This window comes from Bos indicus, chromosome 3 (genome assembly GCF_029378745.1).
Source record: "Bos indicus isolate NIAB-ARS_2022 breed Sahiwal x Tharparkar chromosome 3, NIAB-ARS_B.indTharparkar_mat_pri_1.0, whole genome shotgun sequence".
NCBI lineage: Eukaryota > Metazoa > Chordata > Mammalia > Artiodactyla > Bovidae > Bos > Bos indicus.
This window is the reverse complement of record NC_091762.1, coordinates 8,262,983-8,275,597: the sequence shown is the minus strand read 5'-3', so window position 1 is coordinate 8,275,597 and position 12,615 is coordinate 8,262,983. Positions and strand designations below refer to the sequence as shown.

Here is a 12,615-nt window from a genome sequence, read left to right as displayed (position 1 = left end):
CTTTTTCAGTAACTTAACTGGTTATATTGAATGATAGGGAAGAGATTGGTGGTGCTAGGAGATCAGTTCAGGAGTTCTTGCTGGAGTTGGTTGGATGCTCATACAGTTAATCAGAACTTTCATGTATAAATGATTGCTCTTCATTGTGTCCTTCAAGATTATATATTTTAATGTTGTTGTTAACCTCAGACATTTATGAAACTAAGTTTTCATGTGCCATCAGATCAGGTGTAGAGGATGTGCAAAAGAAAGTCATTATATTACACTCATATCTTGTTTTGGACTAAAAATGGTTTTTATTTAATTTGATGACATAGACTTGGCTTTGAATAACTTTTGTTTTTTTCCAGAAGTCAGATCCATTTTCAGCAGATGAAGATTTTTAACACCACAAAGAATTTTAAAGAGAATGTGATGTGAATTCTAAAGACCTTTGGGAAACCAGTGGAATATTAATAAATTACATATATGTGGTATAGTGCAGTTTAGAGAGTGCTTTCCTATACATTTTCTCATGTTATCCTTCTAGTAATCAGTAATGTAGGTTTTATCAATCCCATTTTACAAATGAAAAAGCTGAAGCTCAGTTACTCACTATATACATTAGGGCAATCTAGACCTCCAGTCTGACTTTTATTACTTTGTCCAGTGTTCTTTCTACATTACTGTTGTTGCCTCGATACAGGGAAGAGCTTCAGGAACAATTTGAGCAATGATTACATTTAGGGGGAGACATGTATAGTGCATTTAGAAAGGGACAGCCCTAAATGGAAATTATAAGTTCTGGTTTTTTAAAAACAAAACAAGGCAACTACTGTTACTTTCTAGCTGTAACATAAAGTGCTATTCCTGGGTTGGAAAAGAAATCTTTTCAGGGTTTCTGGTTTCACATGAAAGGCAAGGATAGATTAAACATCTACTCTTGTCGTATTTCAAATAAGGTTATGTAGTTGTGCAACCAGATTCTGTTAGGGCCTTGTGGAAAGTTTACATTGGTATTTGTCTGGGAAACAATAGCATTAGACAGAGAGTGCTGTAGATTCCAACCCACATCTGAAAACTCTCGCTGGGTAGCTGAGTAACTGGACCTAGCCTGGTGTGAGGAATGCGTGCCCTGCAACTTCAGAGTCACAATTACTTCAATTGATATAAAGAGATTTGTTCCCACTTCTTTCTTTCTGGGAGTCTTGGGTGCACAATGTCTGTATTCACCCCTTGCCTCCAAAGCTGGGAAGAGGGAAGAGCTGAAGGAAGTGTTGGTTGGATTATTTTTCCTTCCAGTAGTGGGCCCTTCTAGTTTTCTAGTGTAAAACATAAGGTTCTTGAAATGTTTATGCCTCTGATATCAATGATGTGAGGGACATCATGCACTTTTTTTAGAAGTGTTGGATCTTAATGTGATCTCGTATCCCCCATGTACATAGTGGATATATGATAAACTTTTGTAGAATCTCAGTGTATTTTTAATTTTGGTCCCAGAGCTTCACTCTGATACCTTTCTTAAAGATTTGATGTAATGTGAGTTAAAGGGGTGTAGTGATCATGTGTTTTTCATGTTATACCATGTAAACGCTGGATCAGAGCTTCTTTAGGTAGAATGGCTGGGCGCATTTTAGTCTTGGACTTGAAAAGCAGTTCTGGTATTGATTGCTATTTAAAAAATAGCAGCATTTTAGTGGAAAGCTTGTGTATCCTCTTCAAGTACCTTTTCATGTGGATAGCAGAGAAATCTGCATTCTCATATTTTTTGCATTATTGTATGATGGCCTTTTTCACTTCAAGGTCATCCGGGTTGTCTAGAACCTGGTGGTAGTTCCCTAAAATAACAGTTTAATACTTAGACCCTCACTCTTCAAACCCCTGTTCTTTAAACCTTTTAAATTCATCCATTTGTGCAGGTGTCTGCTTTAGCTAAGCTGTACAGTACTTGGGGGGCTTCCCGGGGGCGGTAGTGCTAAAAGAACCCGCCTGCTAATGCAGGAGATGTAAAGAGATGTGGGTTCAGTCTGTGGGTGGGGAAGCTCCCACAGAAGAGGGCACGGCAACCCACTCTAGTATTCTTGCCTGGAGAATCCCTTGGACAGAGGAGCCTGGTGGGCTACAGTCCATAGGGTCGCAAAGAGTCAGACGTGACTGAAGCGACTTAGCACACAGCACACACACAGTTCTTGGTGTTGCCAGTGGCTTATTCTGTCCCTCTGCCTTTTTTTTTTTCCCCCCAGAAAAAACCCTGTCTTTTAACCATCACCTCCTTTAAGACCTAGCTTGAAAAAAATTGCTTTCTATATTTCTTTTTTTGGCCGCCCCTTGTGGCATGTAGGATCCTGGTTCCCTAACCAGGGATTGAACCTGTGCCTCTTACATTGGGAGCATGGAGTGTCAACCACTGGACCACCAGAGAAGTCCCACTTTCTATATTTCTTTGTTGAGTATTAACCAATTCTGATTATTCTTCTACCTTGTATTATTTGTGTTTAGCTAAAACCTTATTTTGCATTTGAAAATAATGTTTGTGATTATTCTCAAGTTATTAAAGTTGTAGCTTTCCAACTAGAAGATAAATCTCAAAATCCTGATACTGTCATTGTTCTCATCTTATTCCTAATTTTCCCCTCCACCCTAAAGTCTTACACAGTACAAAAATAGAGAAGTTGATACACTAAAGTTGATACACTAAAAATGGTCTCTAAATGTTTATTGACTATTGGTTCTCTTATCTTGCAGACATGTTGGCCGTCACTGCCTCCGTGCCCACCTTAGTCCTCAGCTCTGTATCAGAAAGTAAGTTCCTAAATCTGTGGAGATTATTATTATTTAAACTTTTTCTCATCAGAGAAAAGCAGTAGGTTTTTGACTGAGATTTTGGGGATATATACGAAAGCAGGTAATTGTAGATGGTTGGCTGAAAATTTAGTGACCATGGTCTCTAGTTTTCTTACCTGGTAGTAGAAGAAAGAAGGAATTTGAATATATCTTTGGTCTTTTCTTAATTTTCCTCACTTTAAGCTTTTCTGCTTTTTTAAAAATCATTTATTTGCTCCATTTTTTGGTTCCTTTCTTGATATTTAATTCTCTTCTGTCTAGTCTTTTTTCCTTTTGTACTTCCTTTTTCTTGTAACCTTTAATTTTGGGCAGCTCCCAGGAGTTAAATCTGTTTCTTCTTACAGTATTCATTTCTAGTCTGTTGACCTCAGCAGTTGCCCCTGTATGGTTTTTTTTTGTTATAAAAAACTTTAAAACATTTATTTATGGCCACACCCCACGGCATGTGGAACTTCCCTGACCAGGGATTGAACCCGTGCACCTGCATTGGAAGGTTGGAGTATTAACTGGACTACCAGGGAAGTACCCCTTAACTTTTTTTTTTTAATTAATTTATTTTTGTCTATACTGCATCTTCGTTGCTGTGAGGGCTTCCCTCTAGTTGTGGCAAGCAGGGGCTCCTCTAGTTGCAGTGCAGGCTCATCTCACTGCAGTGGCCTGTCTTATCATAGAGCACAGGCTCTAGGGCATGAGGGTTTCAGTAGTTGCAGCATAACTTTTTACTTATTTTTTTAATCCCCCTTTAACTTTTATTAATTTTAGAAATATTTCATACTTTTAGGGAGTTCCTTGGTTTCCTAGTGGTTAGGATTGCAGGCTTTCACTGTGGTGGCCTGGATTCAATCCCTGTTCCATGAACTGAGATTCTGCATGCTGAGCAATGCACCTGGGGTGGGGGCGGGGGGAGAGTAGACATATTTGGTACTTTCAGAAAAGTTGTAAAAATAGTACAAAGAAGTTCTACGTACCTTTCACCTATATTCTCAGTTGTTAACATTTTGCTGTGTTTACATACCACTCTATATTTTTGGTTGTGCCATATGAAATTATATTTTTGTAGCTCAAAACTTGTGTAATACTGATAATTTAGTGTGGTTCAGCACAATTTAATTAGTATGATTTTCTCTGCATTCTTTGAGATTAAGCTGCAGACATCATGACCTCTTCCAAATACTTCTCCTAAGGGAATTCCTGGTGTTCTAATAGCCAGGACTCCACACTTCCACTGCAGGGAGCATGGGTTTGATCCCTTGTCAGGGAAATAAGATCTCACATATCTCACAGCACAGCAAAATAAACCCTAATTTCTCCTAAGAACAAGAACATTATCTTATAAAACACAGAATAATTATACAAATGCAGTTATCAAACTCAGGAAATTTAACTTTGACCTAATCTTACTTGATATAAAGTCAATTTTCAGATTTTTCATTTGTCCCAAACAGACTGTCTGTCCCCTCTCCAGGATCTAATTAGGCTCACATGTTATATTAATTGTCTTATTTCTGTAGTATCGTTTAATCTGGAACTATTTCTTAGCCTTTTTTGTCTTCTATGACATTGACTTTTTTCAAGAATACAGGTCAGTTATTTTTCAGAGTTTTTCTCAAGTTAGATTTGTCTGATTTCTAATGAGTTAGGTTATGCATTTTTGGCAGGAGTAATACATTAATGATGTTTTATCCTCACTATATCACATCAGGGACATATGCTGTCATTTGTCCCATTATCAGTGATTTTAACTTTGGCCATTTGAATACAGAAATGTTTGCTGAGTTTTTTCCCAGTATGAAGTTACTGTTTTTAACTTTTGTAATTTGTAAGTAATATTTGGGGAAATATTTTTCTTGAGGGGGATGGATCATGTTTAATGTAGGTACATAGTAAATTAAATTGTTGAACATAGCTGTCTAAGAATTGGCTTCAGCCTAGCTTCAGTTCAGTCGCTCAATCACATCTGAATCTTTGCAACCTCATGGACTGCAGTACGCCAGGCTTCCCTGTCCATCACCAACTCCTGGAGCTTACTCAAACTCATGTCCATTGAGTTGGTGATGCCATCCAACCATCTCATCCTCTGTCATCCCCTTTTCCTCCTGCCTTCAGTCTTTCCCAGCACCAGGATCTTTTCAAATCAGTCAGTTCTTTGCATCAGGTGGCCAAAGTACTGGAGTTTCAGCTTCAGCATCAGTCCTTCCAATGAATATTCAGGACTGATTTCCTTTAGGATAGACTGGTTGGATCTCCTTGCAGTCCAAGGGACTCTGAGGAGTCCTCCAACACCACAGTTCAAAAGCGTCAATTCTTCAGCACTCAGCTTTCTTTATAGTCCAACTCTGACATCCATACATGACTACTGGAAAAACCATAGCTTTGACTAGATGGACCTTTGTTGGCAAAGTAGTGTCTCTGCTTTTTAATATGCTGTCTAGGTTGGTCATAACTTTTCTTCCAAGGAGCAAGTGTCTTTTAATTTCATGACTGCAGTCGACATCTGCCGTGATTTTGGAGCCCCCCAAAATAAAGTCTCTCACTGTTTCCTCTGTTTCCCCATCTGTTTCCCAGTGATGGGAAACATCATGGGAAGTGATGGGACCAGATGCCATGATCTTAGTTTTCTGAATGTTGACTTTTAAGCCAACTTTTTCACTCTCCTGTTTCATCAGCCTAGCCTAGTGACGAGAAAAATCATGAAACTATTTAGAGGTACTGAACTGAATCTAGTTCTCAATTTTTGAGAACTTGGAAAGGAGTCTTGAAGAGCTAGATGAGAGCAGGTGGTAATGTATGAGATATCACACATGACCTGGGTGATATGTAAATGGTTTTGAAATATTGTATTTGCCCTGCTGCCCAACAAGAAAGTTAATCTTCCATTACTGTACTTGGGTGTTGGGGGATTGAGAAGAAGAGTTGCTCTCTAATATGACCTCATTGGGTGGTTGAGGTTATTAGTAGCTGAGTCGTACTTAGCAGAAAGATAAGGTGAGTGGACAGACTTGTTTTCTTAATATATGGGTTCATCTAGCCCAGCTTACCTTTAACTTTTTATTATGTAAAATTTTAAACCAAGTTTACTTTTAATCATTTAAACCTTTTGGTTTTATTTTAGTGCTGTTCCTTTGGGAACCACAGCCAAAGAAGAGATGGAGAGGTTCTGGAGTAAGAACACTACTTTAAACCGTCCTTTGTCTCCCCATATCAGCATCTACGGGTAAGGGCTCTGGAACCAGGGAATTTAGTAGTAGCAGGTAAAAGTTCTAGAGGTAAATCAAAATGTAATTCCTATTAATTAAAAGAAATTATTTTGAAATCATTTCAGATTTGCATAAATATTGCAGAAATAGTGTGCTGTGTTACTGTATACCCTTATGCAGACTCCCAGTGTGTTAACATGTCTGAATGATTTTTGAAAAGTGCAGCGATGATGATACTCATTACTCCTGTGTTAGTTTCTATTGCTCCTGTCATAAGTACTCAAAAACTTGGTAACTGAAAATAACACGTTTATTATCTTAACAATCCTGTAGTTCAAAGTCTGGCTTAGGTCTTACAGGGCTAAAATTAAGGTGTTGGCAGGGCTGCGTTCATTTCTGGAGGCTCTGGGGGAGAATTTGTTTTGTTGCTCTCTCCAGCTTCTGAAGGCTGTTCTGAATCCCTTGGCTTGGAACCCGTTTCCTCCATTTTCAAAGCCAGCAGTGGTGTGTCAGGTTCTCCCATCATATCACTTTAAACTTTCTTCATTGTTACATTTCTTCCCTGATTCCCTCCTTCTGCCAGCCCCTTCCACTTTTAAGGACCCTTTGTATTATATTGGGCCCATCCAGATAATCCAGGATAGCCTTCTTATCTTAAGGTGAGGTTATTAGCAACTTTAATTTCACTTACAACCTTAATTCTCCATTGCTATTTAAGGTAAATATTCACAAGTTTCAGGAATTAGAATGTGGACATCTTTCTGCCTGCTGCAGTCCCTTAATACTTGAGTGTATGTTTCTTAAATTTGAGGAAACTCTCCATACTATAGCCATCACAGTCAGAAAACTAACATTGATCCTGTGTTAATCACCTAATCCTCAGATCCCATTCAGATTTTGCCAGTTGTCCCAAAAATGTCCTTTATAGGTCCAGGATCCAACTGAGGATCATGTATTACATTTAGTTGTTTAACTACTTGGAATTAGCACAAACCCCACAGGTTGGGGTTCAGTCCCACAGGGCTGCCTCCCACTTCAGATGCCAATCCCCAATCCCAGCTTGTTACTTGTACTTCTAACTGAAAGTGTTAGTTGCTCAGTCGGGTCTGACTGTTCACGACCCCATGGACTGTAGCCTGCCAGGCTCCTCTGTCCATGGGATTCTTTAGGCAAGAATACTGGAGTGAGGAGCCATTCCCTTCTCCAGGGGTTCTTCCTGACCCAGGGATCGAATGCATGTCTCTTAATGTCTCCTGCATTGGCAGGCAGGTTTTTTACCACTAGCGCCACCTGGTACTTCTAATTAACCAACTATAAATCAAGAGTTCTCACAAACTCTTCCTTGGGTTCAGTAATTTGTTAAAATGGCTCAAGAAACTTGGAAACATTTACTTAAGTTTACTATGATTATAAAGGATATTACAGATGATACAGATGAATAGCCAGGTGCCCTTTTAGGTCCCTCTGTGTCTAGAAGGATCCTAAGCATAGGAGCTTCTGTCTCCATGGAGTTGGGGTGCATTATCCTTCTGATATATGGATTTATTTACCAACCTGAAAACTTACCAAACCCTGTACTTTGGAAATTTTTATGGAGGCTTCATCATGTAGCCGTGATCAGTTATTAACTTAATCTCTAGCCCTTCCCTCCCTGGATGGAGGTGCGGGTGGGGCAGAAAGGTCCAAGCTTCTGGTCACGGGTTGGTCTTTCTGGCAACTAGCCCCCATCCAGAGTCACCTCATTAGAACAGAGGTCACTCTTACCTCCCAGGAAATTCTAAGGGATTTAGGAACTGTGTGTTGGGAACCAGAGTCAAAGACCAAATAAAAAGATCCTCCTAGCACCGGTATCAGTGAGGAGATTGATAAGGGTCCAGAAACTAGGAACAGATATGTTTTACACACACACACACACACACACACTGATAAGGGTTCAGAAACTAGGAACAGATGTGTGTGTGTGTGTGTGTGTGTGTGTGTATCCCCCCCCCCACCACACCACCACATTACTTCACAATTCTTGTTTTGCCCAGAGTTACACTATTACTCTGATTTATTTTGATGTTCAGATTGTCCCAGACTTGGCTGGTGGAAATTTTTCAAGATGACTCCTGTGAAATCAAGATCTGGGTGCTAGATGTGCTCACTGCTAACAGGATATCATTGCTTCTAGACTTTTCCTGACAGAGCTATGATACATAAGTACAAACACACACACACAAACACACATGTTCATGTGTATATATGAGTATATACATATGTACATCTATTTCTGTTAATTTGTTGTCCTCAGAAGTAGCATTGATGGCTGTTATGCTAGTGTCTTCCCAAAAAACTCCTAACCCAGCAAAGCATCTTGAGTTCTGCTACCGTATTTTCTTGAGTTCCTGCCAGGGAAGCTGGTCATTTTTTAACCACCTCCACAAATACCACAACCCTTCAGATTTTTTCCAAACTAGATTCCTGAAATAATTCTGATTGTAGAAATTGGACAGTCTACTAAAACAGAAGAAGATGAATAAGTGTTTGCTACTTTCTGGTAAAACTTTTTTTTAAGAGATGAGAGATTTGGGGGAGGATTATAATGAAGAAGAATTTGTCAAATTACCTTGAGTCTATATTTAAAGCCTTTTTTCACAAGTCATATTAACAAATGATAATAAGCTGGTGGGATGAGACTTAAACCACTTTGTTTGCTCTTCTGATGATGAAACTCTAGACATACTCATGGGAAAAAAAGAAAAGAAATAGCAGGAAACATGGGGCTGTTTCCAAGGTGATATGTCTGGGAAAGATACCTGAGATATCTGGAGTCATATTTTCTGTTACTAACTTTTATAAATTTTTGGAGGTAGCATGGAAATATATGGTTAAGTTAGCCTTTCTGAAGTATTCTTTATCTCTTAGTAAACTGTTATTATCAAAGCAAAAGTATATATAGGGAATTGCATTTTCAGGAAAACAAGTCATTTTAAAAGATGTTAGAAAAATATTTTAAAAATTTAGAGTTGGAAGAGTTCTTAGATTTTAATTTAATTTTCAACCACATTGGTTTTAAGAGTGCTGCTTGGGGCTTGGGATATTCCATTAAGTATCACAACTACCCACTTCTGTGGGTAGTTGTGTGGGGCTGGCCAACATGCAGATTGTACTGTAGGCCCTTAGACCTGGCTATAACCAAAGCAACTTGACTTTAAGGATTTTGCCTTTGAAGAAAGGGTGCTACTCAAAAAAAGAAAAAAGTTTAAAAGTCACAGATGAGTAAATTTTGTCTGCAGTACTTTCATAAACAAATGTCTACTTAGGCTTGCATGCCTCCAGTGACAAGAAACTCACATCACCCTTTTCCAGTTTGGAAATTTCTCATATTATCAGAAAGACCCTTACTTTATTGAACTTACTGTAACTTATATCTTCTGCACAGTTCAGTTCAGTTCAGTCGCTCAGTCGTGTCCGACTCTGTAACCCCATGAATTGCAGCACGCCAGGCCTCCCTGTCCATCACCGACTCCCAGAGTTCACCCAAACTCATGTCCATCGAATCGGTGATGCCATCCAGCCATCTCATCCTCTGCGTCCCTTTCTCCTCCTGCCCCAATCCCTCCCAGCATCAGAGTCTTTTCCAATGAGTCAACTCTTCGCATGAGGTGGCCAAAGTATTGGAGTTTCGGCTTTAGCATCAGTCCTTCCAAAGAACACCCAGGACTGATCTCCTTTAGAATGGACTGGTTGGATCTCCTTGCAGTCTGCACAGTGGCTCTAGTTCTACCATAAACTATGTAAAATAGATCTAAGCCTATTTTTTTCCCCTGATGACCTTTTTTGATGTTGAACGTCTTTTCATGTGTTTACTGGCCACCTGTATATCTTCTTTAGAGAAATGAATATTCAAGTCCTATGTTCATTTTTATATTGGATTGCCTTTTATCCTTGTTTAAAATTTGTGGTAAAACATACATAACAAAATTTACCAGTTTATTGATTGTTAAGTGTACAGTTCAGTGGCAGTAAGTACATTCACGTTGTTGTGCAGCCGTCACTGCTCTTCATCTCCAGAATCTTTTCATCTTCCCAAACCAAAACTCTGTACAGTAATTCCCATTCCCCCGGCCCCTGGCAACCACCGTTTGAGCTTCCATCTTTATAAATTTGACTACCTGTATGTTGTGCTTAGTTACTCAGTTGTGTCTGACTCTTCTCAACCCCATGGACTGTAGCCCACCAGGGTTCTCTGTCCATAAGGATTCTGCAGGCAAGAATACTGGAGTGCGTTGCTATTTCCCTCTCCAGGGGATCTTCCCAACTTGGGGATCAAACCCAGGTCTCCCACATTGCAGGTGGATTCTTTACCCGCTGAGCCACCAGGACCTCATAAAGTAGAATCACATGATGTTTTTCCTTTTGTATTTGGCTTATTGCATCTGGCATAATGTTCTCAAGGTTAACCTGTGTTGAAGAATCTATCAGAATTCCATTTCTTTTTAAGACTGAATAATATCCCATTGTACATATGTACCACATTTTGCTTATCCATTCATTTGGATTGTTTCTATCTTTTGGCTGTTGTGAATAATGCTGCTATGAACATGGGCACACAGATATCTCTTTGAACCTCTGCTTTCAATTCTTTGGGGGTATATCCTAGAAGTGGAATTGCTGGATTATGGTAATTCTGTGCTTAATTTTTTGAGAAAACAGCGTATTGACCTTAGGGGCAGTAGCACTGTTTGCATTTCCACCAGCAGTGTGCACAAGGGCTCCAGGTTTTCCACATCCTCACCAACACTTGTGATTTACTGTTTTTGTTGTTGTTTTAATAATAACCATCCTAATGAATGTGAAGAGGTATTTCATTGTGATTTCAATGTGCATTTCTCTAATGATTGGTGATGTTGAACATCTTTTCATATACTTAACTGGCCATTTATGTATCTTCTTTGCTTTTTGGTTTTTTGATGGTATTGTTTGCAGTATGATTGTTAGATCACTTGTTGAAATTCATATATCCTGTGTCTCTAGCTTTTTATTGGTTAACATTCTACTAACAGTCAAAAAAAGGAAAAAGAATTAACACTCTTCAAATCAGGAGATGTGTGTTAATTGCTCAGTGTGCCTGGTACTCTTTGAAGTTGAAATACAAAGGTGAATAAGATATAACCTGTGTTGAAAAGGATCTCAGTGTTTCCTGAAAAAAAATGTTCCTAAAGGAAATCTTACTGGCTTCTAATCGTCACTTTTCTCTAACTGAGTTGAATCAGTCTTGATTTTCTGTGCTAGACTCTTACATAATGTTCAGAAGGAAATAGTGGGGGTGACCTGTTAGTCTCTGCCCCATGATTTCTGAGGCCTCAATGAGAAAACACAAACTGGGGTGAAATAATTTGAAGATTCGTTTACTCACATGTCTTGGGTTGATTCTGGCTTTTAGAGGGGCCTTCATTTTCTCTCTGCATTGATCTTTCTACTTGATCTCTCTGCATAGATTATTTGAGGCTTCCTTACAGCATGAAAGAAGGATGAAGGGACAGAAGGAGCACAAGTGATTTGGAAGTCATGCGGTGCCAGATCTGTGCTCTGTATCTTGAGGCAGTCAGTCATGAAGTTCTGCCCAGAGTCAAGCGGCTAAATATAAATATAGTGTGATGAGGAGTGACAAGATTCTAGAAGATCGTATGGGACTGGAAATACTATCATGATTATTTAGAAAAGAAAATTTCCTTTAGCAGCTCAGTACTAGGCTAACAAATCTATGATTTTAACCATTTTTTAAAGTTAGGTTAACATTTGACTTCATATCACTCCCATTTTCCATTTCAGTATTTCTTAAAGATTACAAGATCAGTGGTTATATTTCATGTGTTAGCTCTTGGGATTTAGTTCATCTGGCCAGGAGTCCTAAGTGCACTTGGAATGCAAAGTAATGTCTTATAATTTCCCCACTTTTTTTCCCCCCAGTTCTCTCAAATCAATATTTGTTCTGTCTTTTTTTGTCTGATAATCATTCTCTTTGACAAATAAAATAGTTGAGCAATCTGCTTTGCACTCTGTCATCCATTAACATAAAATCGTCAGCCCCAGTTCGGAGGCTTGCTTTCCCTGAGTACAATCTTAAAAGCCCCTTTTTGTTGTCCTTGACATTTTTGCAAGCCTCAGCTCATTCTGGGTTTTAGTCTCCTGATTCTTCTGATCAAATTATGCCATTGTTCTCTGATTGTCCTTTGTTACGAGGCTCTTCTTCTGCCTTTTATATTTATCTTGTTAGTCTGAGTTAACCTAGAGTGGTGTCTAGTCAGTTTTCTTGGTTTCTTTAGACATTATTCTTTTTTTTTTTAATACTGTGACCATTTTTTAACGTAGAGTTTTTTTTACAGAGACATTTATTACACTTATTATTGTGACCATTTTTATTACATAGACATTATTTATTACACTTATTATTGTGACCTTTTTATTACATAAACATTGCTCTTTTCTTTTTTTACTGTGACCATTTTTATTACATAGAATTTCTTTTCATGATCTTTTCAATCTGCTGGAATTCCTTTCCTTTGGTGTATGGATTATGTAGTCTGATTATGCTCAACATTCTCTATCT

General features: G+C 38.7%; 1 protein-coding gene across 2 annotated transcripts in view; it reads left to right on the top strand.

The window, feature by feature from the left end:
- Positions 1-12,615, top strand: part of SDHC (succinate dehydrogenase complex subunit C) — a 30,403-nt gene that overhangs the window by 2,767 nt on the left and 15,021 nt on the right. The window contains exons 2-3 of one of the 2 annotated variants that reach the window (XM_019987209.2): positions 2,725-2,781; positions 5,936-6,037. In XM_019987209.2, coding sequence (XP_019842768.2) covers positions 2,725-2,781; positions 5,936-6,037 — 159 coding nt within the window. The remainder of the gene's footprint in view (positions 1-2,724; positions 2,782-5,935; positions 6,038-12,615) is intronic. The other variant, XM_070782993.1, reaches the window with a different exon arrangement.